Consider the following 27690-nt stretch of genomic DNA (forward strand, 5'->3'; position numbering starts at 1 on the left):
TTTTTGTTGTTTACCGCCCGCCACCACCCGAGTGATCTGTCCCCTCCATCGGACTCTCCACTCCCACCGTCCCACGAATACCGCCGCCCCCGGCCCTTTCCGCGTTTCCTTCTCATCCTCTTTTCACCGCCACCGTTGCCGTCGGTGACCTGCAGGAGGCGCGAGAGGTCGATCGAACAGCACAGCCATGGCGGCGGTTAAGGTGGACAAGGCCACCAACGAGCTGCTGCTGGGCCCCGACTGGACCCTCAACATCGATATCTGCGATTCCGTCAACTCCGATCACGGGTACGTCTTTCTGTCTCCGTCGTCTTTTTTCTTCTGGGAGGTCTGTTTTGAATTCTCGGTTCCTGTGCCACCGCAATAATGGCGAACGGTTCGTGTTCTTGGCACGATTCCTTTGATCAGTATTCAGTAATAATAGGAAAACTATTCTTGCTGCTCTGTTCTAGTATTCAGTAATGGCGAACGGTTATTGATGCAAACTGCAAAGATAGATTCTTTCTAGATTCGACAATTGTCTCCTATCTTCTCTCTTCGTATCAGCAACCTCTAAAACGTAATATGCCATAATATATATGCCATTTTTCTCTGAATCGCCTTCGCACTAGAGGATAAGACCGAACCTTTTTATGTGAACAAAGTATACAATCAAGTGCTGGGAGGATGACATTTCCCAGACTTCATCGTGGCCTGAAATTTAGTATTTGCTTTCATGATTACTCGTATCTTTTTTTTTCTTTGAAACAAATGTTGGGATGCAACGAAGTATCCAATCGAGTAAGCGAAGGCTGCCTTTTTTCCAATCAAGTATCCAGATGCCGCGAGAAACTTAGGAATCCACTCTCGTGACTACACAGTTTGTTCTGTTTGTATACCGCAGCCTAAGAAAATCTTGTTTAGAGTAGTATGCTACAATAGAATGTACCATGGATTGATGCCACATAACATTCTTTTCCTTAGCATAATACTGCTGTAAAAGTCTGAACTGCACCATGATCCTCTTGATTTCCCCCTTTGTTGTCATTCTAAATTATCATCACTACTTTTCGAAGAAAGGAACTATATTTGTTTTAAGATGAAAAGTGCTTTGATGCTATCTTGAATAGCATACATTGACTTCTAAGTTCACGCAACTAACAAAATTAAGCAATTTGACGAAATAGTTTGCTGTGAAGTATAGGTCAAATAGCTAACGCGTTTTAGCAGGAACAAGATATGGAATGGATCAAACAAAAAGTATGTCATCTGAATATTTTCCTTTGAAGAATTACTTTAAATCCAAACAGCAATGAAGGGGGTTGTGAGGATGTGCACCCACAAAACCCACCATTTGAGGTAGCCTCATTTGCAAAATTAAAATTTCTCTGAAATGTGAGGATCTGTAAGGGATAGGGCATGGCAAAGTTGTGCATGTAGTTTCTTCTTATATGTTTCCTAACAGAGAAAATCACTAAGCAAACAGTATACTAATTTCAGGCAAGGAAAAGAGGTGATTAAAGCTTTGAAAAAACGTATTCAGCACAAGAATGCAAATGTTCAGTTTCTTGCTTTGACGGTATGCTTCTAAGCTTAAAGAACTTTTTAATCTTTTTTGTTTGTTTTTATGTGAGTGAATCCTCTGAGATGTCTTTACAGCTATTAGAGACTCTAATAAAGAACTGTGGGGATCATGTACATTTTCAAGTTGTAGAGCGCAATATACTGGAGGAAATGATGAAGATTGTGAAGAAAAAGGTCACTTTTCTCAATTTCCTTATAACCATTTTAGGCTTTTAGTTACATATACTATATACATTGTAGTTTGTTGGCTTGTGACTCTGAAGCAGAACTCTCTCCCTGCTTTTAGCTCTTCGCTCACTTGTATAGCTCTCCTCTTTTTATTGCGGACATAAGGGCCTTATCTTTACATTGTGTTTTTCCTTTTAAAAAAACTGCACCAATTTAATCAGTGAGTGGCAACTTTTGAAAAATATTCTGCTGTTTCGACATGTGGCATGAAGCTGCAAATTAAGCAATTTGACTCTTATGTGGCATCAAGCTGAACAATATCCTTCTGTTTCGCAAAATATGTGGCTGAGTGGCTCCATACCATTCCAGGTCTATTTTGATTTTATGCTAAACAGACCTGTAATGTTCAGAAAAATGTATGCCTTGTTTCATAATAGTGGCAATGACTATTACAATCTGTACACAGGTTGGTGCAGTATTGAAAAGCGGGTGAACGATTGGGGTTTGATATTTCATTTTATATTTATAAAAGCCACATAAATTTTTGTGTGATGGACCTAGCTCGGGGGGGGGGGGGGGGGGGGGGGGGGCTGCAGTAGATGGCGCAGGGAGAGGGGAGGAGGCGCAGGGAGAGAGGGAGATGAGATACAAATGGTTACAAGACCCCTATTTTTATAGTCTCTAGGGGACTTGACTCCCGGGCAAACTAGAGGAGTCCTTATAGATTTGGACTCTCATCAATCTTATTTTCTAAACAAACTATATTTCTATTTATTATCAATCTTATCCAAATCTGTTCTAATTCTGATCTAATCCGAACTCTTTCGGGTGGCAGGGGTCGGAGGGGCTGTTGCGCCCCCCCCCTCCCCCTTGGCCGCGTGCGCACCTGGTGGCACCAAGGTTGAGGCCGTGGCCAGCCAGGGCCTGGTGCTGGGACTCACTTGGCTCATCACGGTGGCCCATACTTAGGCCCATGACATCTCCCCCCTTCTCCACTCAACGCGTCCTCGCGCTGAATCATGGTCCAGCTGTTGACTCCGTCTTGGGGGAGAGCTCCTCCGTAGGGTACCGCCTCGATCCGTACGATGAGACGACCCAGTACAATGCCCGCACGGATCATGTTGTCGTGTGTGAGGTCGACGACAAAACTCAGAAGTAGTATTAGCAGTTGCCGATGTAGCCGAACATGTAGTAGTTGTGCGTTCCCGTAGCAGATGTGGCCCATGCGCGTCTCGAGTGGCGGCGAGGATCTGACGATGTATGCCGGCATCGATGGTGAACATCTGCATGGCCCTTGGAGGCCTCTCAAAGTGGTGTACTTGGTTGTCGATGCTAGGGAGGATGATGCCCGTGACATGTCGATAGATTGTCGATGTGATCCTTGTTGGTTTCATCATCGTGAGGTGGAGCATGTCGCTGAACATAAGTTGTCCGACATTATATTAATTGCAACGGCGAGAAGTATTGGTGCCTTGAGTCGTGGTTCATGCCGATGTAGATGTTCCCAACGGAGAGGAGCTGGCAGTTGGAGCCGTTGAAGAAGATGACCGTTGTTCAGACACTCACGGGGAAGGTGTAGGTGACCGCCCCAGTTGTCGGTGGAGTTATGGAAACCCACCGCAAGTAGTTGTAGGTTCGTCATTCACCCAACGACGAGGAGTGTCTCTAGCTAGTCCGACAATAGTGGTGATGCTAGCAGGAGGTAGAAGCACCCGTTGAAGAAGAGGAGCCCTTGGTCAAGGGACCAGGCTGGTGCAGCTGTGCCACCTATGATGGCGGTGGCGATGGCGTGTAGCTCAGGCACCTCCAGAACTGCCTGATGGACGTGATCGAAGATGGTAGTGGGGCCACAGACGTCATGCGGTTCTAGTTGTAGCATGAATGCTGTGGTGGTGAAGGCGACCGCGACATGGGCACCTGTTGTAGGGGCGCCGGCATGATCGGTGTCGGGGCGAGAAGGGCGAGCACGTTCTGTGGTACTCAAAAGGCTGGGGTTGGTAGCGAAGATGACGGTGTGTTCGCCCCATTGGAACTACATCTCCATGGAGGCGAAGTTTCAGAGGACGTTGCCAAGGTCGGTCATCCATGGTGTGCCGAGGATGATGGCAATGTCGACGCCGATGTCCACCAGAAGGGCGCGCTCCATGAGACCCCGCCAACTGGGCGAAGTTTACGTCAAGGATGTTGTGTGTGGCCCCCGTGTCGACAAGGATGTGCACGCCTTGCCCGAGTACGACGCCTGCCAAGAACATGGTGCGCCAACCACGCACACCTGAGCTCTAGGTGCCAATCATCATCATGAGGTCGAGGTCGACGTCATTGACGAGCGTGATGTCGCACATGTGCTTGCACTTGTGGCCTCGGGTGAGCTGCTCTTCGTAGTTGTAGCACAATCCCATATGGCGTCGCTCCCTCGTCTCATCAGCGGTGAGGCGCTTGAAGGTACGAGGCGGGGCAGCCGGCGATGTAGTCGATGATGAGGCCAGTGTAGTTGATGTAGCGGTTGTCGAGGACAGCTCCTTTGGAGGTAGGGGAGGACGAGCTGCATAGCGGTACCAGTGCTGTAGATTTGTTAGCGACGGTGATGACAGCTACACACGGCTCGTATGCTTGCGCCAAGGACATGGCCATCTCCATGTCCTTCGGGTTCTGGAGCTCTATGTTGGTCTCCAGGGGGCACAAGGAAACCGGCGGTGTAGATGTTGATCCATTGTTGCTCGTCGAGGGTCCCGGCACATACCACATGTGCCACGAAGCACTGCGTGTAGTCACAGACGGTGCCAGTCTTCCGCAGGGACGCCAGCTTGTCCAGCGGGTTACCTCGAGTCAGTGGGCCGAAGCGCTCATTGACGCAACGAGCGAAGTACGCCCAGTCAGTCACCATCTTGTACTGCGTCAAATGCATCTACCATTGTTGTGCTCCACCTGTTAGATGAAAAGAGGCATACTAGACTTTCTTGTTGTCGGGTGTTTTCTGGCCTCTGAAGAATTTCTCACAGCGGTTAAGCCATGGTAAAGGTTCCTCCTTGCCGTCATATGTGGGGAACGACAGCTTGTGGTAGCGCGGTTGGAAGACCGGGAAGGACCCTGCTGCAGACGGGTGCGGGTACGACAGAACCATAGGCGCCTTGGGTGGCTTCTCTCTCCTCTGGCTCAGGCGTGGTGACGAACAAATTGTTCATCACTTGCTCCATGATCTAGGGGATGCCCGACAACTTGGAGCCTTCCATCTTCTCCTTGAGGAAGGCATGCCCGGCGATCTCCATGGCTCGCTTGGTCTCGACCTTGAGGTCCTTGTTGGTGGCCTCGCGTTCCAGCTTTGCCCTGGCTGTGGCTGCAGCGTCGGCATCATCCTTGGAGCCTCCTTGCTCCATGTTGCTCAAGCGAGCATCGACATTGATGAGGTGCTCCTACACCTTGTCCTTGCGCTTGGTGGGGTCGGTACTGAAGGTCTCGAGCCACGCCTTCATCTCTGTTGACATGGTGGTGTTGTCGATCATGGATGCGATCTGCCTCTGGATACCAGGAGTGATGGGCCTAGCTAGGTGGGGTGCGGCTGTAGTAGATGGCACAGAGGGAGGGGCGATGGCTAGGGCAGGCGCAGGGAGAGGGGAGAAAGTGCAGGGAGAGAGGGAGAGGGACAGAGGGGAGAGCAACTTCTCCATTCTTGCTTAAGATCCAAACGGTTACATGACCCCTATATTTATAGTCACTAGGGGACTTGACTCTCAAGCACACTAGAGGAGAAGTCCTTAGATTTGGACTCTCTTGTCCTGACAAACCAATCTTATTTCCTAAACAAACTCTTTTTATTTATTCTCAATCTTATCCAAATCTATTCGAATTCTCATCTAATCTGGACTCTTCCGGGTGGGAGGGGACCAGAGGGGCTGTTGCGCCCCCCTGGCCGCGCGCGTGCCTGACGGTGCCTAGGTTGAGGCCGCGGCCTGCCAGGGCCCAGCGCTGGGCCTCGCTTGGCCCGTCACAACAGCCCATACTTAGGCCCGTGACATTTTGAAATTCCAGTTTTTGAAGAGATAATTTTTGACTTCACATTAAGGCTTTATCCTTTATCTTATTTTAGCTATGATATCTATTTCTCTGATCTTTGTTCATGCAGAGAATTTGCTGTATATACTCACTATGAGTTTCTGACATTATATTTCAATAACCATATGTAGCATAAATAAGAGATCCTTTACATTCTCATTAAGTTTTAATGCTGTCACAGGCGGATATGCAAGTGAGGGATAAGATCCTGATGCTCCTAGACTCTTGGCAAGAAGCGTTTGGAGGGCCTGGTGGAAAGCACCCTCATTATTACTGGGCATATGCTGAATTGAAGGTGTGTTTCATGTTTCTTGCACTTCAGATAGCTAGATTACATAGAAGACATTTTACTTTTGGGTCAATAGAATGAAAGGCCAGACCAAAGACACCGGTCAGGCTATTGGTTCACTGGTCCAACTATTGGTTTACCCATCAAATCAGTGGTTTTACATTATTTATCAATATAATATTTATTTCTCATGGCCTTTTATGATAATATCCATGTTTCCTACCATATATGTAATAAGATATGTCCAAACATATCTATGGTGTGACATAACAGAGGACATAACACAACATTACTACAACAGTCTATTGTTCAACATTCCAAACATCGAATTCACTAGTTTGATACAAAACCATTAGGGCTACTGATTCTCAATTTTTCCATGTTCAACAAGTGAACCATTCCGAATTTCTATCTTTTTTCTCGAACATACAGGAGAGCTGCATATTTCATTAAGAGAGAAATATACAAGGAGGGGAAAGGAGTAAGGATTCTTAATAACCCAACCCTCACACACTTTTTTACTTCAGGAAACAACCTGTGACTAGAGAGTGTTGGAAATAAAGATATGTATGGTTAGAGATAATTGGAGATGGAAACAAACTCTAGAGATAAAGATAGAATCCTAGAGATAGAATAGGATTAGACCTAGTACAACTTGATTTGTACTCATAGTCTATCCACCATATGTACCTATAAATACCCCCTGAGGGTCAATGCAATTAACATCAGATCAACAACAGATCATTAGGGTTTTCCACTATACCCAATTATTTTCCGCACAGAGAGGTGACAAGAATGACTCCCCTCTCCCCATGGATCTACCTAAGCAATGATTCCACTTTCTGCAAGACTGTTTGAGTGTTTATGTGCTTCCAACTCTAATTGTAGTTTTACCTATATATTTTTTTCAATTTAGTGGTTATAGCAAGGGCGAAGCTACGCTTTGCTGTTGGGGTCAGCTGACCCCGGTGAATTTGTGCAAACTTAGTGACAATTATTGTTCTACACTGTTCTCTAAAGACAAAGACCCCAACATACATTATTCCTGACCCCGACGCCAGTTTCGTCTGGCTTCGCCCCTGGGTTATAGCGTCTTTGAAGACACAATCACTCCATTGTTTTCATATTTCCCTAGCCACTAGAATGATGGGAGAATTTATCCCTTCCTTATTTTGTTTATGTGCTTTCTACTTTAATTGTAATTCACCTAATTTCCCCCCTCATATTCATACTGAAGATTGTGCACCCTCATTCTGTTAAGACCACTCAGCAGTGTCAACTCAGCTGTCAAAATACATATATGTCCTTGCAAATTTGCCCCAACTTTTCTTAGAATTTGTGCTTTTACCATCTTTTGACATCGACATTTTGAGATATTTCAAAAGACTTTGATTGAATTTTGGACATATTTGAAAACTTGATAGAGTTTGCACATATTTTATTTAGAGTTTTGATGGACACCTTGTGCCTAGCCCAAGGTTGTCAAAATTATAGATTCTAGACCCAATCGGAGACTTGACGGATCAAATGTCATAGGATTCATCTGTTGGAACGTGAATTGCTGCGTAGGTGATAGGAGTGGGAAGTTGAAGGGCGATGCTTGAATGCCCGGCGGCGAACTGGTGGTGTCGTGCTCGACGCCGAGTCTATGGCTAGGTGAACAAGCGAGAGCGAGGGCGAGAACTAGAACGCCAGGGAGCGAGAGAGATTAATCTCAATCTCTGGCTAACTTCATCAAGTGAATAATGTTCCACACTTATACCACCAATCCTAACAAACACCAGCTAACTTAATGGGATAACAAGTCTAACAAATCAAATCGATAACTTTCCTAGATAATAGGATCCTGCTAACTGACTGAGCGCACGCCGCCAGCGTCATGGTGCGTCGCGCATCCGTGGTGACCACGCACCGGCGCGTCTTGGCGAGGGCTACCGTTCAGCCACGGTTGGCACGTCTGCGCTGGTAGACGTTCCTGGTCATAATATCTCTCCCCCCTCGACGAACAGCTCGTCCTCGAGCTGGAAGGAGGGGAAGAGGGTTCGGAACTCCTCAACGGGCTCCCAGGTGGCGTCGGCTTCCGGCATGGATTCCCACTGAATGAGCACGTGCCACACGCCACGGCGGAGCTGGCCGTGCAGCGCATGTGCAGGTCGATGAAGAACGCGGCCGTGGTGTAGAGGCGGCAAATCCGGAGTCGTCGCCGGAGGGGTGCCACGGAACGGCTTGAGCACCCCGACATGAAAGACATCATGGATTCAGGCGCCGTCAGGTAGGCGGTAGGCGACGGGGCCGATGCGCTCCACGACCTGAAATGGACCCGCGAAGCGTGGACTGAGCTTGCCACAGAACCCCGGCACCAAGGACTGCGTCGGCCGGTGAAGGATCCGCAGAAGCACCCAATCGTCGACGGCGAACTCCAGCGGGCGATGACGGGCGTCGTAGTACTTTTTGGCATACTCTTGAGCCTACAGCAGGCGGTCGCGGATGTCTGCTAGGAACGCATCACGGTCACGCAGGAGGCCATCAACCGTGTCAGTCCTGGCCGTTCCTGCAGTGTATGGCAGAAAGGCAGGCGGTGGCCGCCCATAGACAACCTCGAACGACGATGTCGGGAGCACGGAGTGGTACGAGGTGTTTTAGCAGTATTCGTCCCAAGGGAGCCAGTCGAGCCAGGAGCGGGGACGGCCGTCGGTGATGCCCCGTAGGTACATGGCGATAGTCCGGTTGACCACCTCGGATTGGCCGTCGGTTTGCAGGTGGAACGCGGTACTCATCCGCAGCTTGACGCCGCCGAGCTTGAATAGGTCGCGCCAGACGTTCGTCGTGAACACTGGGTCCCGATCACTGACAATCGAGGTGGGAGACCCGTGGAGGCGCACAATGCCATCGAAGAAGGCCTTGGCGACCGTAGCAGCAGTGTAAGGATGGCTCAGGGCGAGGAAATGAGCTTGCTTCGAAAACCGGTCGACCATCGTCAAGATGACACTTGCCATGGACGCGAGGAAGACCTTCGATGAAGTCAAGCGCGATGTCGTACCAAACCTGTGACGGAATGTCCAGGGGCTGCAGGAGGCCGGCGGGGTGAAGGTTTTCTGTCTTGTTGAGTTGGCACGTGACGCACGAGCTCACGAACTCGCACACCAGGCGGCGATCATGGCCGATGACGAAGTTCTGGCGGAGGCGCTGCAGTGTCTTCTGCATCCCTTCATGGCCCGCGTAGTGGGCCAACTGGAGGACCACCGGCAGCGCCGCGGAGGAAGCTGGCACGTACACCCGGGAATCGTGCAGAATCAGGCCATCGGCCACGCGCCATGGCGCGCCGCGGTCCGCGACCACCGAGTCACGGAGGGCACGGAGGTCAGCGTTGTCCTGCAGCTCGCGACGAAGATCATCGAAGAGCTTGAAGGAGGGGCCTGTGAGCGCGCTGAGGGAGGCGTTGGCATCCTCGTGCCGAGATAGCGCGTCGGCGACGATGTTGAGGCTACCCGGCCGATACTTGACGGCGAAGTCGTAGCCAAATAACTTGCTTACCCACTGGTGCTGTAGAACTGTGGGCAAGCACTGGTCGAGCATGAACTTGAGGGCATAATGATCTGTGCGGACGATGAAGTGGCGACCACAAAGGTACGGCCTCTAATGGCGGACCGCCTGGACCAATCCGATTAGCTCCCGTTCATACGCGGCGAGCTTCATATGACGGGCCGCAAATGGGCGGCTGAAGAAGGCGAGGGCACCCACGCCTTGATGGAGGACTGCCCCAAAGCCCGACCACGATGCGTTGCAGTCCACTGTGAATGGCTTGTCGAAGTCTAGGAGATGCAGGACCGGGGCGGTGGACAGGGTGTGCTTGATCGCGTCGAAGGCCGCGGTCGCCTCCGGGGTCCAGGCAAACCCGTCCTTCTTGAGCAGTGCGGTGAGGGGGGCAGCAATGGCACCGTAGTCCTTGATGAACCAGCGGTAGTACCCCGCGAGCCCGAGGAAGCCACAGAGACCCCGCATCGAGCGCGGTTGCGGCTAGCTCGTCACGACAACAACCTTCTCCTGATCCATGGCGATGCCATCGGCTGATATCACATGGCCCAGGTGCGCCACAGACGACGTCGCGAAGGAGCATTTGCCGCGCTTGAGGCAGAGCTGGTGGTCGCGGAGGGCGGTGAGGACCGCATTGACATGTTGGAGGTGCGACGACCACGACGGGCTGTAGATGAGGATGTCATCAAAAAACACCAGTACAAACTTACGAAGGAATGGCCGGAGGACGGAGTTCATAAGGCTCTAGAACGTCGCTGGCGCGTTGGTGAGGCCGAAAGGCATCACCAAAAACTAGAAGTGGCTCTCATGGGTGCGGAACACGGTCTTCTCAATGTCGTCGGCGTGCATCCGCACTTGATGATAGCCGAACGCAGGTCCAATTTGGTGAAGAAGCGCGCCCCCTTCAACTCGTCCAACAGCTCTTCGACGACGGGGATGGGAAATTTGTCCTTGGCAGCCTGTTGGTTCAACGCGTGGTAATCCACGCAGAAGCGCCAGGAGCCGTCGCGCTTCTTGACGAGGAGCACGGGCTCCGAGAACGCCGAAGTGCTAGGCCTGATGACGCCTTGTTGGAGCATGTCGGCGTAGTGAGCCTCCAACTCATCTTTCTAGAGCTGGGGGTAACGATAGGGCCGCACGGCCACCAGAGCTGTGTTGGGCAATAGATGGATCCGGTGATCACATGGGCGAGCGGGCGGCAGCCCTTGCGGCGTGGCGAAGAGTCATCGAACGACTGGAGGAGCTTGTCGAGCATGGCCGGCTCGTTGCTGCGGATGACGTTGAGGCGGCGCGTGGACTGGACATCATAGCGGGTGGAGCCAATGCCCCGCCAGAAGGCCAACATAGATCATCAAAATCCCACAGAATGGGTCCTAGCGCGCGGAGGAATGTGACGCCGAGGACCATGTCGTAGGTGTCCAGCGGAATGGTGTAGCAGTCGATGGAGAAGATCTCGTCGGCGATGCGGATGCCGACGTCGTGGGCAAGGCTGCGGCAAGCGATGCGGTCACCGTTGGTGACGATGACGCCGGCGCCCGGGCACGGTGCGAACTGGAGATCGACGCCGCAGGCGACGTCCCCGCGGATGAAGTTATGAGTCAATCCCGAGTCGAGCAAGGCGACGAATTGCTCGTTGCTGATGGTCTGACGTAGAGTTGCATCGTGTCCTTCGTGCGGATGCCTGCGATGGCCGCGAGGGAGATCATCGGGGTCTCACAGTCGAATGTCGCTGGGTCGGCTAAGGCGTCGTCAGCCGGGTTCTCGGGCTCCTTGACAATGTAGTCAGAGGCCTCGAGGTAGAAGAGGCAGGCACACTTGTGGCCTTGGACATAGGGTTCATCACAATTGTAGCACAATCCCTGTTTGCGGCGCTCGGCCATCTCCGCCGGTGTGAGGCGCTTGAAGGGCCGTGGAGGAGGCGCCATGGAGGAGGAGGATGGCGACGCTTGCACCTCACAGGCCGGCGGCAACGCGGCCCGCCCGCTGTTGGCACAACGAGGGGGCCGGGCCGGCGGCGCCGGGATGGCCAGCATCGGCGCCGCATTGCGGCGTTCATAGGCGCGCGCCAGGCGCATGGCACGCTGCAAGTCCTGGGGATCGTGCAGCTCGAGTTTGATGCAAATGTGATCCGGGAGGCCGCCCGTGAACTGCTACGCCTGCTGGTACGGCATGAGACGGTCCGCGTGCGCCATGCAAGCTTGGAACGCGACCAGGTACGCATCAATGGAGGAGGTGAACGGCAGGCACGCGAGATCCGCCAGGTGGTTGGTGGTAAGCGGTGGCCCGAGTCGCTGATGACACAGCTGCTTGAATTCGTCCCACGACGGCACGCCGGCGTCGCGCTCGAGCACGTAGTACCATTATTGGGCGGTGCCAGTGAGATGGAAAGACGCGAGCCACACCTTATCGGCCTCGCGAGTGAGCTGGGCGCGGAAGAAGCGCTCGCAGCGATTGAGCCAGCCCAAGGGGTCCTCCTTGCCTTCATATGTCGGGAAGGATAGCTTATGATAGTGTGGAACGCCAGCGGCCGCGACTTCAGGTGGATCGTGGGGTAGGGGTGGCGGCATGTGCATCGTGGCCGAGGACGGCGGGTTGGGGATGTTAACGATGGACGAGAATGATGGAACGGGTGACGGCGAATGGGGGAAATTGATTTGGGTGATGGGCACGGGGAGGGATGGCGGCACCGGTGGGCTGGACACGACTGTGGAGGGTGGCACCAGATGCGTGGTCGCCGGCAGGGTTGGGAAAGCCAGCTGGGTGGTGAGCACCTCTGAGATGACGGGGCCCGAGGCCGGTAGCGGTGGAATACCGCCATACCCCGGTAGGCCGAGCGATGGAAGTGGCGGCGCGGAGCCGAATGGCCGGCTCTCGACGGCGGCCACGTGCGTGGTGAGGTCCCCCTTCTGGCGCTGCAGCCCATAGATGGCCGCAGTGAGTGTGTTGAGGGCGTCTGTTGGCAACGCGGTGAGCGGGGGCTGCGAGACAGCGGGCGACACGGTGGTGACTATGGCGGAGGTGGTGAACGCGGGGGCAGATGGGAACACAGGTGGCACGGCGGAGGTAGGAACTGCGGCGGCGGCAGAAGCTCCAGCACCTGACATTGATACCAGATTGTTGGAACGTGAATTGTTGCGTAGGTGATAGGAGTGGGAAGTTGAAAGGCGAGGCTTGAATGCCCGGCGGCGAATTGGAGGCGCCGTGCTCGGCGCTGAGTCTATGGCTAGGCGAACAAGCGAGGGCGAGAACTAGAATGCCAGGGAGCGAGAGAGATTAATCTCAATCTCTGGCTAACTTCATTAATTGAATAATGTTCCACACTTATACCACCAATCCTAACAAACACCAGCTAACTTAATGGGATAACAAGTCTAACAAATCAAATCGATAATATTCCTAAGATAATAGGATCCTGCTAACTGACTGGCGCACGGCGCCAGCGTCCTGGTGCATCGTGCATCCGTGGTGACCGCGCACCGGCGCGTCTTGGTGAGGGCCACCGTTTAGCCACGGTTGGCACGTCTGCACTGGTAGACTTTCCCGGTAAAACAGATCTAAAATCTAAGATTCTACCAAAATTATATATTTTAATTTGTTCTGTTGTCAAAAAAAGAGATTTGAGCAATTATTGATTATTTTGTACCAAAGATAAATCATAGTTGTATGTAATGTTGTACCCACACCATATCTAAGAGGGGGACCCACATGAAAATACAAAACAGAACTGTGTCCATGCACTCTCCTGCCTGGCATGCCCTGCTTAAAGCAGACTGCCATGGCCATGCTAGGGTTAGCCACTGATGGGTATCCTTAGATGAGAGGGTGAGAGCTGGGAGGGCTTTTAGTGAGTTATAGATGCCAGGCGAAAGGGTAGGGAGGGTAGTTTACTAGTTTGGTCCTTCTCCAATTTTTCAATCCATTTTCCTTTTTGTAGTTGTTTTAGTCCTACTCCACTTAGTGGAACTCCAAAACAGGGGCAAATGGCTATTTGAATAAAAAAAGGTAAAAACAAAATCACAAAGTTGGAAAAGTACGTGTAAAGTCACAGTTAGAGTCGAAATCTCAAAGAGTTTAAAGTAGGGATGAAAACATGATTTCCCCTTTACTTTTTGTCTTATTGGAGACCTTTCCATGTGTGGCAGGGTTGTAGTAAACATCTCTTATCTTGTTCTCTATGTCTTTCTTCACCATTTTGCCTTGTATTCTAATCAAAATTGTTTAAGAACAACATTTTTTTGAAGATTTAGCAAGAACTATATTGCAAAATGTTGCATGTGTTGTTTAGGTGAGAAATTTAGACAACTTGATTTTTAACATTGGAACACCACGACAAACATTTAAAGAACGTCTCTTCTGAATATCTTGAACTCATGTGTTTATTTTACTCTCTAAAGTATTCATTTAATGATATAATACTTCCAGGTGGTAGCTTATTTTTCCTGAGAATGAATATTTTACTTGCAGCGATCTGGTGTCGAATTTCCAAAGCGTTCACCTGATGCTGCACCAATATTTACTCCTCCAGTCACACGACCAGAATCTTTGCCATCATATCTTCAAGCAGGGTATGGAATGCCAGTTGATTCTTCCTCAAGGCTTGATGAGGCAATGTCATCAAATGGAGCTTCTCTGAGGTGATCTTACTTTAAAGAAGCATTATTTTGGATAGAAAGTTTGGTTCTTTTGTGCTCTGTGCTACATGACATGCTTTTGCCTATTTAGCATCTCAGACTTGGAACGAATGCTGGGGGCTGTGGAACTATTAAATGAGATGTTGAGAGCTGTCAATCCAAATGATAAAGACGTAAGAACATATATGTTTGATTATATTCTGGTATATGTAACATACTTATTGTGCTCAAAAGTTCATAGTATTTAAGTTCAAACTAAGTGATTGTTAATTTGATTGTTATTTTATCCTTGAGTACCCTAGCTTGCGTCTTTAAGGAGCCTACATTTGAGTTGGCAGATGATGATTTTGTTAGTACACAATATGTTTCTTGCTACTTTGCTAGTATGTTTCTTCTGTCTATCTATAGCTACTTAAACTAGGCTGCATGGCCTATTGCTCATTTAGCCCATCCCTCTCTATACATCTAGGAGGATGAGTTGGCTCCGTTGGTCAAGGGTGTGGATGTATGCCCAGACCAACCAGGGTCAAGTCCTCGTCGAGGCAAATTTGGTTGTCTTTTTTCTTCTAAATATAATGCCATCTAGTTCCTCCTAGGTTGGTCTAATTTTTTTTTCTGTATACACATAAACCTTATATGAGAGAATGTGCATATTTAAAGTAGCATTTCTGACATTTTTTATATCACTTAGGCTGCCAATGATGAAATTATTACAGAACTTGTGGCCCAATGCCGATCATACCAGAAAAAGATCATGAGTTCAGTAAATTTAGTAAGGTATGTGACTATGTGAATCTTTTGTTCTATGATCTTTCAGTAATGGTGCATATCACCTATCAGTTATCACTGCTATTGCTATTAAGCTGTTGGGACATGGAAGTTCTAAGGTTTAGATCTATTTTTTTTAACGTAATGCCAGGAGCTCTGCCTTTCAATTAAGAAGAAATAGAATTGACCTAATTTATGAAGGAAACTAGACCCAAAAACTTTAGTTGCACAGTTTATTAAAGGAAAATTGGCAAAAAACCTAAACACAACAGCCGAGACAGCTAACTCTGAGCAACACCCAAAGGTGACACACAACTAACGGAGCCTACCACATGTCATCGTTGCCGAGCTTATCGCAAGGTGATAAGCAGCTCCGACTTCCCACGGCAAACATCAACCAAAGCCCCTAACACATCACTACTCAGTCACAACAAGCCGTGACTTCATAGAAAAAGAACACAATGTGTCATCGTTGTCAAGCTTTGTAGCACCCCACAACCAAAACAGCTCAACTTGACCACTACAAATCCACTCTATGAAAATCATAGACATGTCGCAAGAAAGTAGCGAAACTAGAGACAGGCTCGTTGAAACCCAAAGCTTGCAGAAGAGCAATAAACGTCCCACACGGACAAACATCCAACTAGGTGGTGCATGATCTAGGTGACGCCTTTAGGAAGGAAATGATGTTGATTGCCATCATCACCTGCCTAAGAACCTAGGCAGGGTTTCCTCAGAAGAATCACATAGGATGAGCAGAGGCATATTAACGACACTTCTAAGGAAGGGAACGACACCTAAAGTGTCGCTGTCATCGGCTCCGGGTAACACCGGCCAAGCTTTGGTCCAACACACTCCATCACTCATCAGCCAATCCTAGAAGCACTGTGGTACGTGGTCAGAGACCAACGCATGCAGCCAAACATAGCATCTTCTGCGAAGCCAAGGGTGTGTTTGGTTCGGATGGGATATGGCCGTCCATGGATGAGCGGCGTTTGGTTCTTGGACGACTTGGACAGGGATATCCACCACAGGAGAATATTCTCCATAGATGCTGGATAAACTCGCCCACAAAAATGAAGTTGCTCACCGTTTGCCACTGCACGCAGCTCGTGAGCTGAGCTCATAGAGCCGTTGCAGATGGAAAAACATGCCCACAGCAGCCGCCATGGCCAGCCATGGCTGCTGTGTCCCAATAGCACGTTGTGCAGACATGCCACCCACATGCCGATGCCGCGTCGAACGTGGTCTCCGAGTCACCATCGTGCAGTTCCGCACCGCAGCCACCTTGCTGCCCACATGCCGCAATTGTGCCGCCGACGCGTCATAGTCGTCTCACTGCGATCGTGCCGTCCTCACCGCAAAATGCTCCAGGATAGAATGAGGCATCTCAACCGAGCAGCTTCGCACTCATGCGAAGCTGAAGCTGCTGGCGGTGGCCCACACAACCCACACTATTAGACATGTGTATAGTCCTGTATACGTTGTATTTGTACATATTGTACACCCAGCCCCATTGGGCTATATATGAAAGGTCACCACCCCTAAGAGGGTGTGTAGTGTTTCCCTATCTCTCTACATGGTATCATTCACAATCAGATCCTAACCTTCCGCTTCCGCTCTTTCCTCTCCCCTGCGTGATCACTGCGCCTCCCCCTCGCGGTCACGCGCCTCCCTCCTACGTGCGTGACATCCTCACGCCCGTCCACCCACCCCGGCAGCGATCTCCCTCCGAGGCGGCCCCCTCTCGATGGCCACCGCTCCCTCCCTCAGCACCAGCACCGCGCCAGCCACCGGGGACGGCTCCATGCCAGTCCTCGCGCGCAAGCACCTTGCCGGCCACCAGCAACGGCACCATGGGTGCCGTCGCCGCCGCTGATCGTGGATCATCCTTTCACCACGGTCAACATCAAATCCCACGTCCCGATCACGTTGGAGTTGAACTCCAACTACTCGAAGTGGGCGTTCTTCTTCAAGTTGCTGTGCGGCAAATTTGGGCTTCGCTCGCACATCGACGGCTCCGCTCCTCATCAACCCGCTGACCCCCAGTGGGATGCCGCGGAGTGCTGCGTCCGCAGCTGGATCCTCGGCTCCATCGACGACTCCGTCATTGATCTCGCCATGGACGAGCCCGATCCGACCGCCCGCGACCTCTGGGTGGCGACCGAGGAGATCTTCCGCGCCAACAAGGAGCCGTGCGCCATCTTCCTCAATGAGTTTCACTCCATGGTGCAGGGCGACTCCACCATCTCGGCGTACTATCAATGCCTGAAGACCAAGGCCACCGCCCTCTGTGACGTCGGCCATCCTGTGGAGGACTCGCAGCTCATCCTCGCCCTCCTGCGTGGCCTCGCCCCTCGCTTCTCCAACACTGCCGACGACATCGCCAACTCCACCGTCCTCCCCTCGTTTGCCAGGGCTCACGACATGATGTTCCTCAAGGAGATCCGCCTGGCCAACGACGAGAAGACTGTCGTCAACACCGCCCTCCTCGCTGAGGCCAGCTCTGGCTGCACCAGTCCGGGCGGGTGTCGCTCCACCACCGCCGGGGCCTCTTCTGGCAGACACAGCAGAAACACCACCAGCTACGGCAGCGGCACCAGCGGCGGTCACAAGGGTGGCAGTGGCGGCAAGGGCAAGGGCAAGCGGGGCTGGAATGGCGGCCCTCCACAGTCACACGGTGGCGCTGCTGGTGCTCTCCAGCAGGCTGCACCCTACGTGGTCCAGCAGGTGTGCCTCTTCATGCACGATCCCCGTGAGCCTCATCTCTCATTGATCAAGCGCATCCTGCGCTACGTGAAGGGTACTCTGTCCACCGGTCTCCACCTTAGCTCCGGGCTGGTTGACTCCCTCACCGCATACTCCGACGCGGACTGGGCGGGCTGTCCGGACTCCAGGCGCACTACATCCGGCTACTGCGTCTTCCTCGGTGACAACCTGGTATCTTAGGTCCTCCAAGCGCCAGATGATGGTGTCCCGTTCCAGTGCCGAGGCTGAGTACCGCGCGGTTGCCCATGCCGTGACCGAGTGTTGTTGGCTTTGTCAGCTTCTCCAGGAGCTTCACGCGCCCATTGCCTTTGCGACCATTGTGTACTGTGACAATGTTAGCGCCGTCTATATGACCGCTAATCCTGTCCACCATCATCGCACGAAGCACATCGAGATCGACATTCACTTCGTCCGTGACAAGGTTGCCTTGGGACAGGTTCGGGTGCTCCATGTCCCTTCGACTCATTAGTTCGCGGATATCATGACCAAAGGCTTGCCTGTACAGTTGTTCACTGATTTTAGGTCCAGTCTTTGCGTCCGAGATCCTCCCGCTGCGACTGCGGGCGGGTATTAGACGTGTATAGTCATGTATACGTTGTATTTGGACATGGTGTACACCCGACCCCATTGGGCTATATATATGAAAGGTCACCCCCCCTAAGAGGGCCGGCGTCGGCCACCACCCCACATGATTCATCATCAGATTGGCCGGGTCCACCGTGTACCACCGCTGCCTCAACGACCTCACCTGCGTCTGCCTGACCGTAGCCGTCTCCGTGGACTACCACCTCGCGCCGGAGCACTCGGTCCCCGCGGCGTACGTGGATTCTCTCACGGCCCTCAAGTGGGTGTTGTCGTCCGTGGCTGACCCGTGGCTCCAGGTGCACGGCGACCCCACCCACATGTTCTTTGCCGGTGACAACGCGGGGGGGGGGGGGGGGCAAAATCCATGCCGGGGGGGGGGGGGCACCGGATCCACGCTCGAGGACGGCGGAGGGGGCGCCAGACCCGACGGCGGCGGCGGCCCACCACAGCCGTGCGCGCGGCCATAAAGCGACCCGCCGCCGCCCTCCTCACGACCACCAACCTCCGGTGGCCCGCTCCGGCAGCGGCGAGGAGAAGGGGGTGAGGAGGAGGAGGCTCGGCGGTGTGGGGAGGTGGGCTCTGCCCGAGCCGCCCATAAGTCGCGCGACGTGGGAGTCAGGGAGAGATAGGAGGCCGACCAGGTTCTCCAAAGACCGACGACTGTTACTCGGAGGTTTATAGATCTAAAAAGTTACATTTGAAGATAATGAGATTTTTCTATAAATATTGGAGGCTAGGGATGAATACATTGGTTAATATGCAACTTGAAGCTACAATGGAGATGAATGTAAAATTTTCATGTATTAGAATTGCATATGTTATTCTTGCTGGTTCATAAGCAGCTTTCTCAATACACAAGAGTTCTGTGTATCAATTCATTAAAGAAGAAGATATAAGCATTGCTTCACTGGAAAATAATTCGAATCATTCATATTAACTTCCTAGACTGAGACATTCTCTATTGTTTGAGGTGTTTTGCCAACTGTAAAAAGAAAAACATCCGACAACTCTTCCCATAGTACAGAATTGTTGACTGGTATCAAGCACACACTTAGATAGCCAGATAGGGTAATTTAATAGGATGGTAGTATTTTTTTCTTGAACACGCAAGAGAGCGCATATCATTATATTAAAAAGAAAACACCGGGTAGAGAAACCCTTACAAAACACACACCAACACCCCACCACTCAAACAACTGGATCGCCCATCATACACCACAACCACAAAACACTACCATGACCAGGAGGAGAAAAAAATCTTTCCCTCAAGAGACAAGGCAGATAGACAAGCAATGCCCTTAGCCCATAAAAAACAGAGGCTACATTGTTTCCAAATGGTCCAAGTGCTGATAATTACAATGGAATTTAGACCTTGCTGAACCTGTTTGACCACCCCTTTGTTGATTCTAGAACACCAACCATCAAAGGAAGACTCTACCCGTTGAGGAGAGAGGTTCTGAAGCCCCACCCTTTGTAGTAGCCTAAACCAAAACTGCCATGAGAAAACAGATGCCAACAAAAGGTGATTAATTGTTTCACCTTCCTGATCACACAATGGGCAGCGAGGAGGATGTTGCAAACCTCGGCAAGCCAGCCGGTCAGCCCCAACATTTGTTATGGGCAACCAACCACGTGAAGCGACATTTACCCAGAGTCCAACCAAATGGGTTCCCAAGGGCAAAAAGAAACTGATCCTTGGAAGAAACCATCATAAGCCGACCTTGCTGAATATTCCCTGGATGGTGCAAGACGCCAATTGTTCCTATCATCCACTTCGGGCTGCAAATTCATTTGAGCAATGAGATCCCACAGATCAAGGAACTCAGCAAGGATACCAACATTCAACAGCCCCTGTAAGTCAGTGACCCACGTCAGATCGGCGAGAGCCTCCAAAACAGAGGCTGTTGGCTCTCCACTTGGGTACCACGGTGAAGAGACAGGGAGCAATATCAGCTATACATTGTCCATGTTGTATTATCAACTTATCTAACAGGATGGTAGTAGTAAAGATATTTTATTTTAGCCTATACTGTCAAACTAATTTTCTGTTGTTCCACTTCTGCATGGCAGGGATGAGGAATTCTTGGGCCAAGCTCTTGATTTAAATGATAAACTACAAATTCTGCTTGAGAAACATGATTCGATTGCATCAGGTTATCCTTTATCTGCTCACGTAATAGATGTTATGAGCGAAGTGCCATCAGGAATGGCTCTAAACCTAGGAGCAAATGTTCCTCCACAAGCTGCAGTTTCTACAACCATAGTACCAACCAATGTTTTGAATGACGAAGATGAACAAAATGAAGATGATGAGTTCTCTATGCTAGCTCGAAGGTTACACTGTCCTGATGCCAATCTTGACATTTGATTCTTAGTTTTGTTTTCCTTTTATCATCCAGAGCTGACTTAACCTTTTTGACCAGGAACTCAAAATTTCAGCCCACAAACACCCCGAGCACCTCTTCATCAACCATCCATGATGAAATATCAAGTTCTACGGCTTCTGTTCCCACAACATCACCATCCATTGAAAGCAATGCATTGTCTCTGCATGATCCTCCAGCCCCAGTGAGGACATCTCCAGAGGAGCAGGTTATGAGTGACCTTCTTGCACTCACCATATCATCAAATCTGTCACCATCCTATACCCCGGTAATACCTGAACCAGGCTTGAATCAAGGCAGCTCACCCACAAGTGGGCATCCGCGGGCTTATCATGGAAACCAAAGACATGTATCTGCAACTTATGTCGCTCCGTGGGCTCAGCCTCAAGCTCAGACCACAGGAAGTCAACAACTGACACCCACTCAAGCACAGTTATCTTATAGCTCATTTGCTTACCCGCCACCACCCTGGGCTTCACAGGACAACACCGAATCGAACCCTTTTGTAGCAGCAGCATCATCATCATCTCAGCACCAGTCCACTTCGAGCACTCCTATCATGCCACCGAACTTGAGGCCTCTACAGCAATCACATTCTTTTGGGGTACCACTTCGATCTGCGAGTTTGGACTCACCAATAAATGGGAACCTGAAGCAACCACTGTCTGCTGGGGCTCGCAGGCCATCTTATGTTCCTTCCAACAAGTTTTTCGATGGCTTGTTTGAGAGAAATTCAGATGGTAGCCTGAAAGTAGGCAGTACAATTGGCGGTGGCACTACCAGCCCATACAAGGCATAGTGATGTCTATGGAAAATGAAGTGTAAAGATTGTCAACGTGCAAGCTTGTTCGCTCGCTTGTCCTGGCGTTTGATGTTACCAGTTGCCTGCATCTTCTTGAGGTTTCCTCTTTTCAGCTTAGACTGATTTAGTTGATGCTTCTGTGGAACTTGCTGACCTTTTCATAAATAATTTTGCCAAACCAAGCTATGTGAAAGCACCAGTCTATCTGTTAGCCAGACATCTTGAATGGCAAAAGGTGATCCTTCCTAAATCGTGTGAGAAAACGGGCTTGCTTCTATATGTACAGTTTTTAAACGGGTTTAGAGATATAAATAGTTTGTTGTCTCCAGTTAGAGTAACTCAATAATGATTCAACTTGTAGGTCAAGTTGACACGCAACTGTAATCGCCACACGACGAGCTATTCGTCGCCTTTCTTTTTGTATGGTACAAGAGGGGTTCACCCTACTGAGAATTTTATTAAGAAACTAACAAGTTACAACAAAGAACTAAGAAACAAAAAAGAGAGGGAAGAAAGGGGCGTGATACTGGGCCTCTTTACGGATGGATGGGCATTTGGATTACATGAAACGTTCAATCGGGTCATTCCGATTTCCAAATCTGATACTAAAAAATTGTCTTGAGAAAGTAGTACACGAAATTGGGATTCAGGTTCATGTATTTCCAAACTACATGAAATCAGCAAAACCATTAAAAGTTCAAAAGAGTCAGAACTATTGGTAATAAAAATAGCTTTTCACAGTATTTTAGAGCAAACAGATGAGCATTACATGATGGATCAGTCCCAGTTTCATACAATTGACATTAGAAAATAGCACAATTAATCAATCACAAATACCAAAAATCATTAGTCTTCCACTTGATATGGCGAGGGTGGCGTGGGGAGCGCAGAGGATAGCGAGGCAATGCTGCGGTGGGTTCGTCGCTGGTGGCCACGGCTGAATCGTCGGCAGCCACCGTTGAAGGAGAAGACCCACCACCCTGGAAGGTCCTATTTCCTTCGATGCCTTATTCACAGCAGATCCAGTGCCCTTTATACTCAGGTGCACTCCTAACAAACTAGGAAACTAACTCCGAATAATCCTCCCGACTCCTTCCTTCCTAACCAAAGGATGGCGCATGCGCCTTCTAACCAATGATGCCGCCTGCGCCTTCTTATTTTAGCCTCTGGACCTGGTGTGCATGCCCATGAAGACCTGATGGCCGTGCATGCTCCTGGAGACCTCTTCCACCGCCATAACACTACTCCATCCCTCCAAGACAGCTCGTCCTCGAGCTGTGGCAATTGGTGGAGCGGAAGACCGCGCAGTCCAACTGAAAACCGAGATCTGGTGGAATCTAATCCGCCCGGATCGAATCCATAGAGCGCCCGCACGTGGAGTCGATGGTGCTCTGCACGAGCAGCCACCCCCGCTATGGGTGCAGCAGAGCGGGGCTGCACTGGAGGCATACTCCAAGCGACCGATGGAGCTTGCAAGGCTTGCTGTGGAGCCGACAGGGAAACTGTGTGTGCAAACATCCACGACCCTGCTTGTGATGGCTGCAACGCCGGCAGATGAACAGGGATTGGTGCTGCGACTGGTAGAGGCAGCGACAAAGGCACCATGACCGCCAATGTCAGTGCAGGGGAGATGACCTGCATTGGTGACGCTAGTGCCAACGGGGTTGTTGGCGAAGCTGGTGATGAGACTGCCAGAGTCATAGCCGCCTAGGCCATCGTTGGTGGTGTCAAGCGTTGGACAGCGCCGCCCACCGGAGTAGCCACCTGGTTGTCGTTCACGTTGGCCTGGTTGGCGATGGCCATGTCACCCTCCAAGGCCTTCACGGGGATGAGGGAGCGGCTGAAGGCGACCGTGGCGGTGGGTGTCGCTGTTGCCCCCATTTTCTTGTCTTGTTGGAATTTCTCTGGACGCGCAATGCGCTTGTCATGTGAATTCAATCGCTCGTTCATGGTGGAGATTTGCACAAGGATGCGTCGAGCTTGGCATCCATTGCCACAGGATAGATGTTGAGGTCGGGTGTAACAACCCAAAAATCCACACACCAAAAATTCCAACTACAAATTTTTTGTTTTAACCCCATGTAATGTTGAGTGACATATGTAGGAGCCAACCCTAAGTGTTGCATTAGAAGAAACCCAACTAGACAATTTCATGAGCATGGCATGTCATTTATTATCATGTTTATTTAAATGCTGACAAAAGAAACATAACATACATTGTTAACTAAAATGGTGATTTGGATTTTCATCTGTTTTATGAAATGCCTAACAACTCCTTTAAAGAAATACACCATAAAGTAATTAATACTCAAACCAAAGAATAAAGGTTTAAAGAGAAAACTAATTCTATTTTTGTATAACAAAACTACACCTAATTTTTGTTATACAAAATAGCTAAATAAATTCCTAATATTTATATAAGTATGTTGTGGGCCACATATCTGAAACTCCAATGAATATGGTGCACCAATTTGGAATTCGAATTTCAAACCAAATTTGAATTCAAACAAAGGAGAAGAAAAAGAAAACAGAAAAAGGAAAAAGAAGGAAAGAAGGCCCATAGCAGGCTCGGCCTGATCGGCCCGCCAGCGCGCAGCAGCCCAGCAAGTAGCCCCGCCTGCGCGCGCAGCAGCAGGCCGGCCCAACTCGCGCGACCAGCCCAGCAAGCAGCCCAGCGCGCGTCACCCACGTCCGCGCGCCTCCCCGCTTTCCCTTGCTGCTGCTGCCACTTGGCCCCGCATGTCAGCCGCACCCCCGACACAGTGTCGTCTTCTCCCCCCATGCCTCAACCGTCGCGCGACCGGCGGCCGACAACACTGGCAGGAGCGGGCCAGGGGGTCACGCACAGGGCATGGCCTTGTCCCCTTGGCGCCACGCCCACGCAACCACGCGCGGGCCATTGGATGCTAAGCCCGCGCCTCCGATCGCCCTCGGTCTCCATCCGCCGTTCACCGAGCTCCATGGCCAAGCTCGGCTATAAAAGCCCCGGCCCCGGGAGCCCCTGAGCTCTCTCAACGCCCCGCCGCCACTTTGTGGCCGTCCACTGCGCACCCGAGCCAAGAGAGCAGAAGGGCGAGGAAGAAGGAAGGGAGAGGGAGGAGGAAGAAGGAGGCGCCATCGGAGCACCTCCGAAGCCGCCGGAGCAGGAGCCGACGCCACGATCGGCTACAGCAGCACTGCACTACATCCGGAGCTACACGGCCTCGAACCGCCACTGCATCACCACCCTATCTCCCACGACACCAACGGTGAGCCCCCCAGTCTTTCCCCTGCTCACCGCCAGACCTCACCGTTTTGGCCATGGCGCTCCACATCGGGAGCGCGTAGGCCAAGGCCGTCTCCGGCCTCTGGGTACACTCGCACTCACGCGCACCTCCGCGACCACGACGAGACCGCCCCACCGGCGCCCCGTAGTGCTCCTTCAAGCCTACGCCGTTCACCACCAGACCGCCGCCATGGCCGGATCAAGCCGCCACCGTGGCCAAAGCCACCGGGGCTCTAGAAGACCTTCCGACCTACCCGACAAGCCGCTGGAGCATCGTGATGCTCACACGCACCACCGAGATGCCTCTCCGAGGCCGTAGCCACCTCACCGACGCCGCCATCGTGCCCGGGAGACCACCGCCATGGCCGGCACACCACAGGACCCCGCACGCCACGTTAACCCCACCAACGAGGACGCCGAGGCTCGGCGGAGCTTTCACCCACTTTAATCGCGCACCAGCGCCGCTGGCAAGGCTCACCGGGTGCTCGCCGTCGACGAGAGCACGCTGGGAGAGGAAACAGGGGAAATTCCCCTCGCCGGCCACACGCACATGCACCCAGTGCACGTGGACCACAGAGAGAGAAAAGAAGGGTGGACGTGGTCCACCGTAGACCTGCCTGCGGTCCATGGACCAGCGCTCCTGATTCCACCGTGGACCACGAGCCGTAGACCATAGCCCAGTGGAGGCCCAAGGTCGTGACGTGGCTGCGTCACAGCATGCCACGTGTTCGGGCTGGCCTGGCCTAGACCGGCCCAACCCGAAGCCGCCAGAGCCCGTTTGAGACCCAGTCCGGGTTGACCGTTGACCGGTCAACGTTGACTGTAGACCTGGCCCCACATGTCAGTGGCACAGACACTCTGGACCCACATGTCAGATGGTGACGTCCTGCTGATGTCACGCGGGACCCACACGTCAGAAGCCAACACAGTCGGGGTGACGTCATGCTGACGTCAGCAGCACTAGCCCCACACATCAGTGACCCTGATCCGTTGACTGTTGACTCAACCATTGACTTGACGTTGACTTTGACTAGACCCACATGTCAGTGACCCAAGAGCCCCTGGTCCCACCTGTCGGACTGATGACGTTGATGACGTCATGCTGACATCATGACGACATTAGTAGGACCCCCCACTTGTCAGCTCAGAGCCGAGCCAATGACGTCATGCTGACGTCAGCATGCCACGTGGACCAGTCACAGCGTGACACGTGTCAGCCCAGGATTAATTCGGCATTTTCCATTTTCAAAAATGATTTAAACTTTGGAAATTCATAACTAATTCATACGACCTCGGAAAAATACGAAACTAGGACCAAAATTCATCTAAAATCGAGCTTTACGCAATGAACCCATGTTTGAGTGCATTTGGCTCTTTTGAATTTTCATTGCTTCTTTGTGCTATTCTATAGACGTCGCTAACGCGACTATAATACGAACGTTGCAGACTCGGAGGAGAACCAGATGGATGAGGATTGTGAGTACCATGAGGAGAACGGAGATGACTACACTGAAGGTGCCACATCCCACCCAATCTCGTAGCACCTATTACGCATGGCTAATATAGAACTGCTATTGCTTTACTTTACTGCTACAGTCATATTATGATAGGAATTGCATGGTAGTATGCTTACTTGAAGGCCTTTACCTTGATGCAACCTTACCCCTGCATACCCTGCTATTAGGCTAGACACACGCTTACTGCTATATATTTCATTACTTATACTTCTACTACTCTTATACTACATGCGTGGTGGAAACTGGTGTTATCTGGACTATGGGGAGAGTGCTGCGTGTGTGACTTGGGTGTGTGGAGGGTGAGGGTTGTGTCGACCAAGTTAGAGTATATGACGAGCCTGGGGCAAGTCTTGCCATGTGGTGCTACCTAGGCACCCCTGGAAATAGATACCTGTGGTGGGTAAATGGTATATGAGGTGGTCCTGGGTGTGAACCTGTGATGGGAGGAGCCCAGGGTGGAGGTGCTGTGGTGGCACAGCAAATGGAAACCCTGATGAAGACATTCTGGCTTGGTCATCCCTATGGACTTACTAGTACTCAGATCCACCAGGAAGCCTTACGTACCACTCGCCCTATATGGTGCGGGACGGTCGGACTACTTGGTAGGATATTGCCACTACTGCTAGGTTGATAGCGGATAGTGTAAGGAGGTACGGGGCGTGGAGGATTTCCCCCACACCCTTTCGAGACTTCATGGAGACCTTGTGGACCTAGCTCATGACTCATAGTTTCAGCCACCCTAGACTAGACTTGGGGTGTACCAGGGCTGAATGGTAGAGTGGCATTATCCTAGGCTAGCAAGCGGCCTGTATCAGCCCAGTTGACGACGGTCAGCGAGGAAGGCGGATCTTGTGGTTATGTAAAACCTCTACAGAATATATGGTTGATCGATCGATACATGTGCCGACTTGTCGGCTATGGACCTTTCCTGGGTTTCGCTTAAACTAGATAGTGAGATGAGTCCTTCTCTTCTTCCCCCGTGAGAGAGTGTCGGTCGTAGCCGGGGGCTACGGGCCTTGAGGCAGTGCTGAGAGGGAGTTGGCCTATCGACTGAGCGATGGTATGGTGTTGGTGGAGATGGTGGTATATCAATCCCAGGATCGAAACCTGGCTCGAGAAAGGGAATGGGGTGGAATGGGTGTGGGAATGGTGTTAAAACTTGACCAACTATTATTATATACTTGATAGGCTAAAACATAGGAAAACTCCAGCCTTATAGGTTCCTTTTGATTATATCCAACTTGCATCCAATTTCCACAAAGCAATGCTCATAGGGTGGGAGTGGCCAGTACAAATCGTACTGATAAATTTTGGCACACAGGTTCTGCTGAGGAGTATAGCTTCGAGGAGTTCGACGGTTGAGGG

At 51.1% G+C, this 27690-nt stretch overlaps 1 protein-coding gene across 2 annotated transcripts; it reads left to right on the forward strand.

The window, feature by feature from the left end:
- Positions 1–27690, forward strand: LOC136517035 (TOM1-like protein 6). 2 transcript variants are annotated; one of them, XM_066510547.1, is made up of 9 exons: positions 1–288; positions 1480–1558; positions 1639–1737; positions 5963–6076; positions 14069–14238; positions 14327–14408; positions 14927–15012; positions 26255–26323; positions 27647–27690. In XM_066510547.1, the coding sequence occupies exons 1-8, from the start codon at positions 188–190 to the stop codon at positions 26277–26279; spliced, it is 756 nt and encodes a 251-aa protein (XP_066366644.1). In that variant the 5' UTR covers positions 1–187; the 3' UTR covers positions 26280–26323; positions 27647–27690. The 2 variants fall into 2 exon arrangements, with proteins under 2 accessions (XP_066366644.1, XP_066366643.1); XM_066510546.1 differs by lacking the exons at positions 26255–26323; positions 27647–27690 and adding exons at positions 20428–20691; positions 20781–21793.

Source organism: Miscanthus floridulus, chromosome 17, assembly GCF_019320115.1.
Source record: "Miscanthus floridulus cultivar M001 chromosome 17, ASM1932011v1, whole genome shotgun sequence".
In the NCBI taxonomy this organism is placed as follows: domain Eukaryota; kingdom Viridiplantae; phylum Streptophyta; class Magnoliopsida; order Poales; family Poaceae; genus Miscanthus; species Miscanthus floridulus.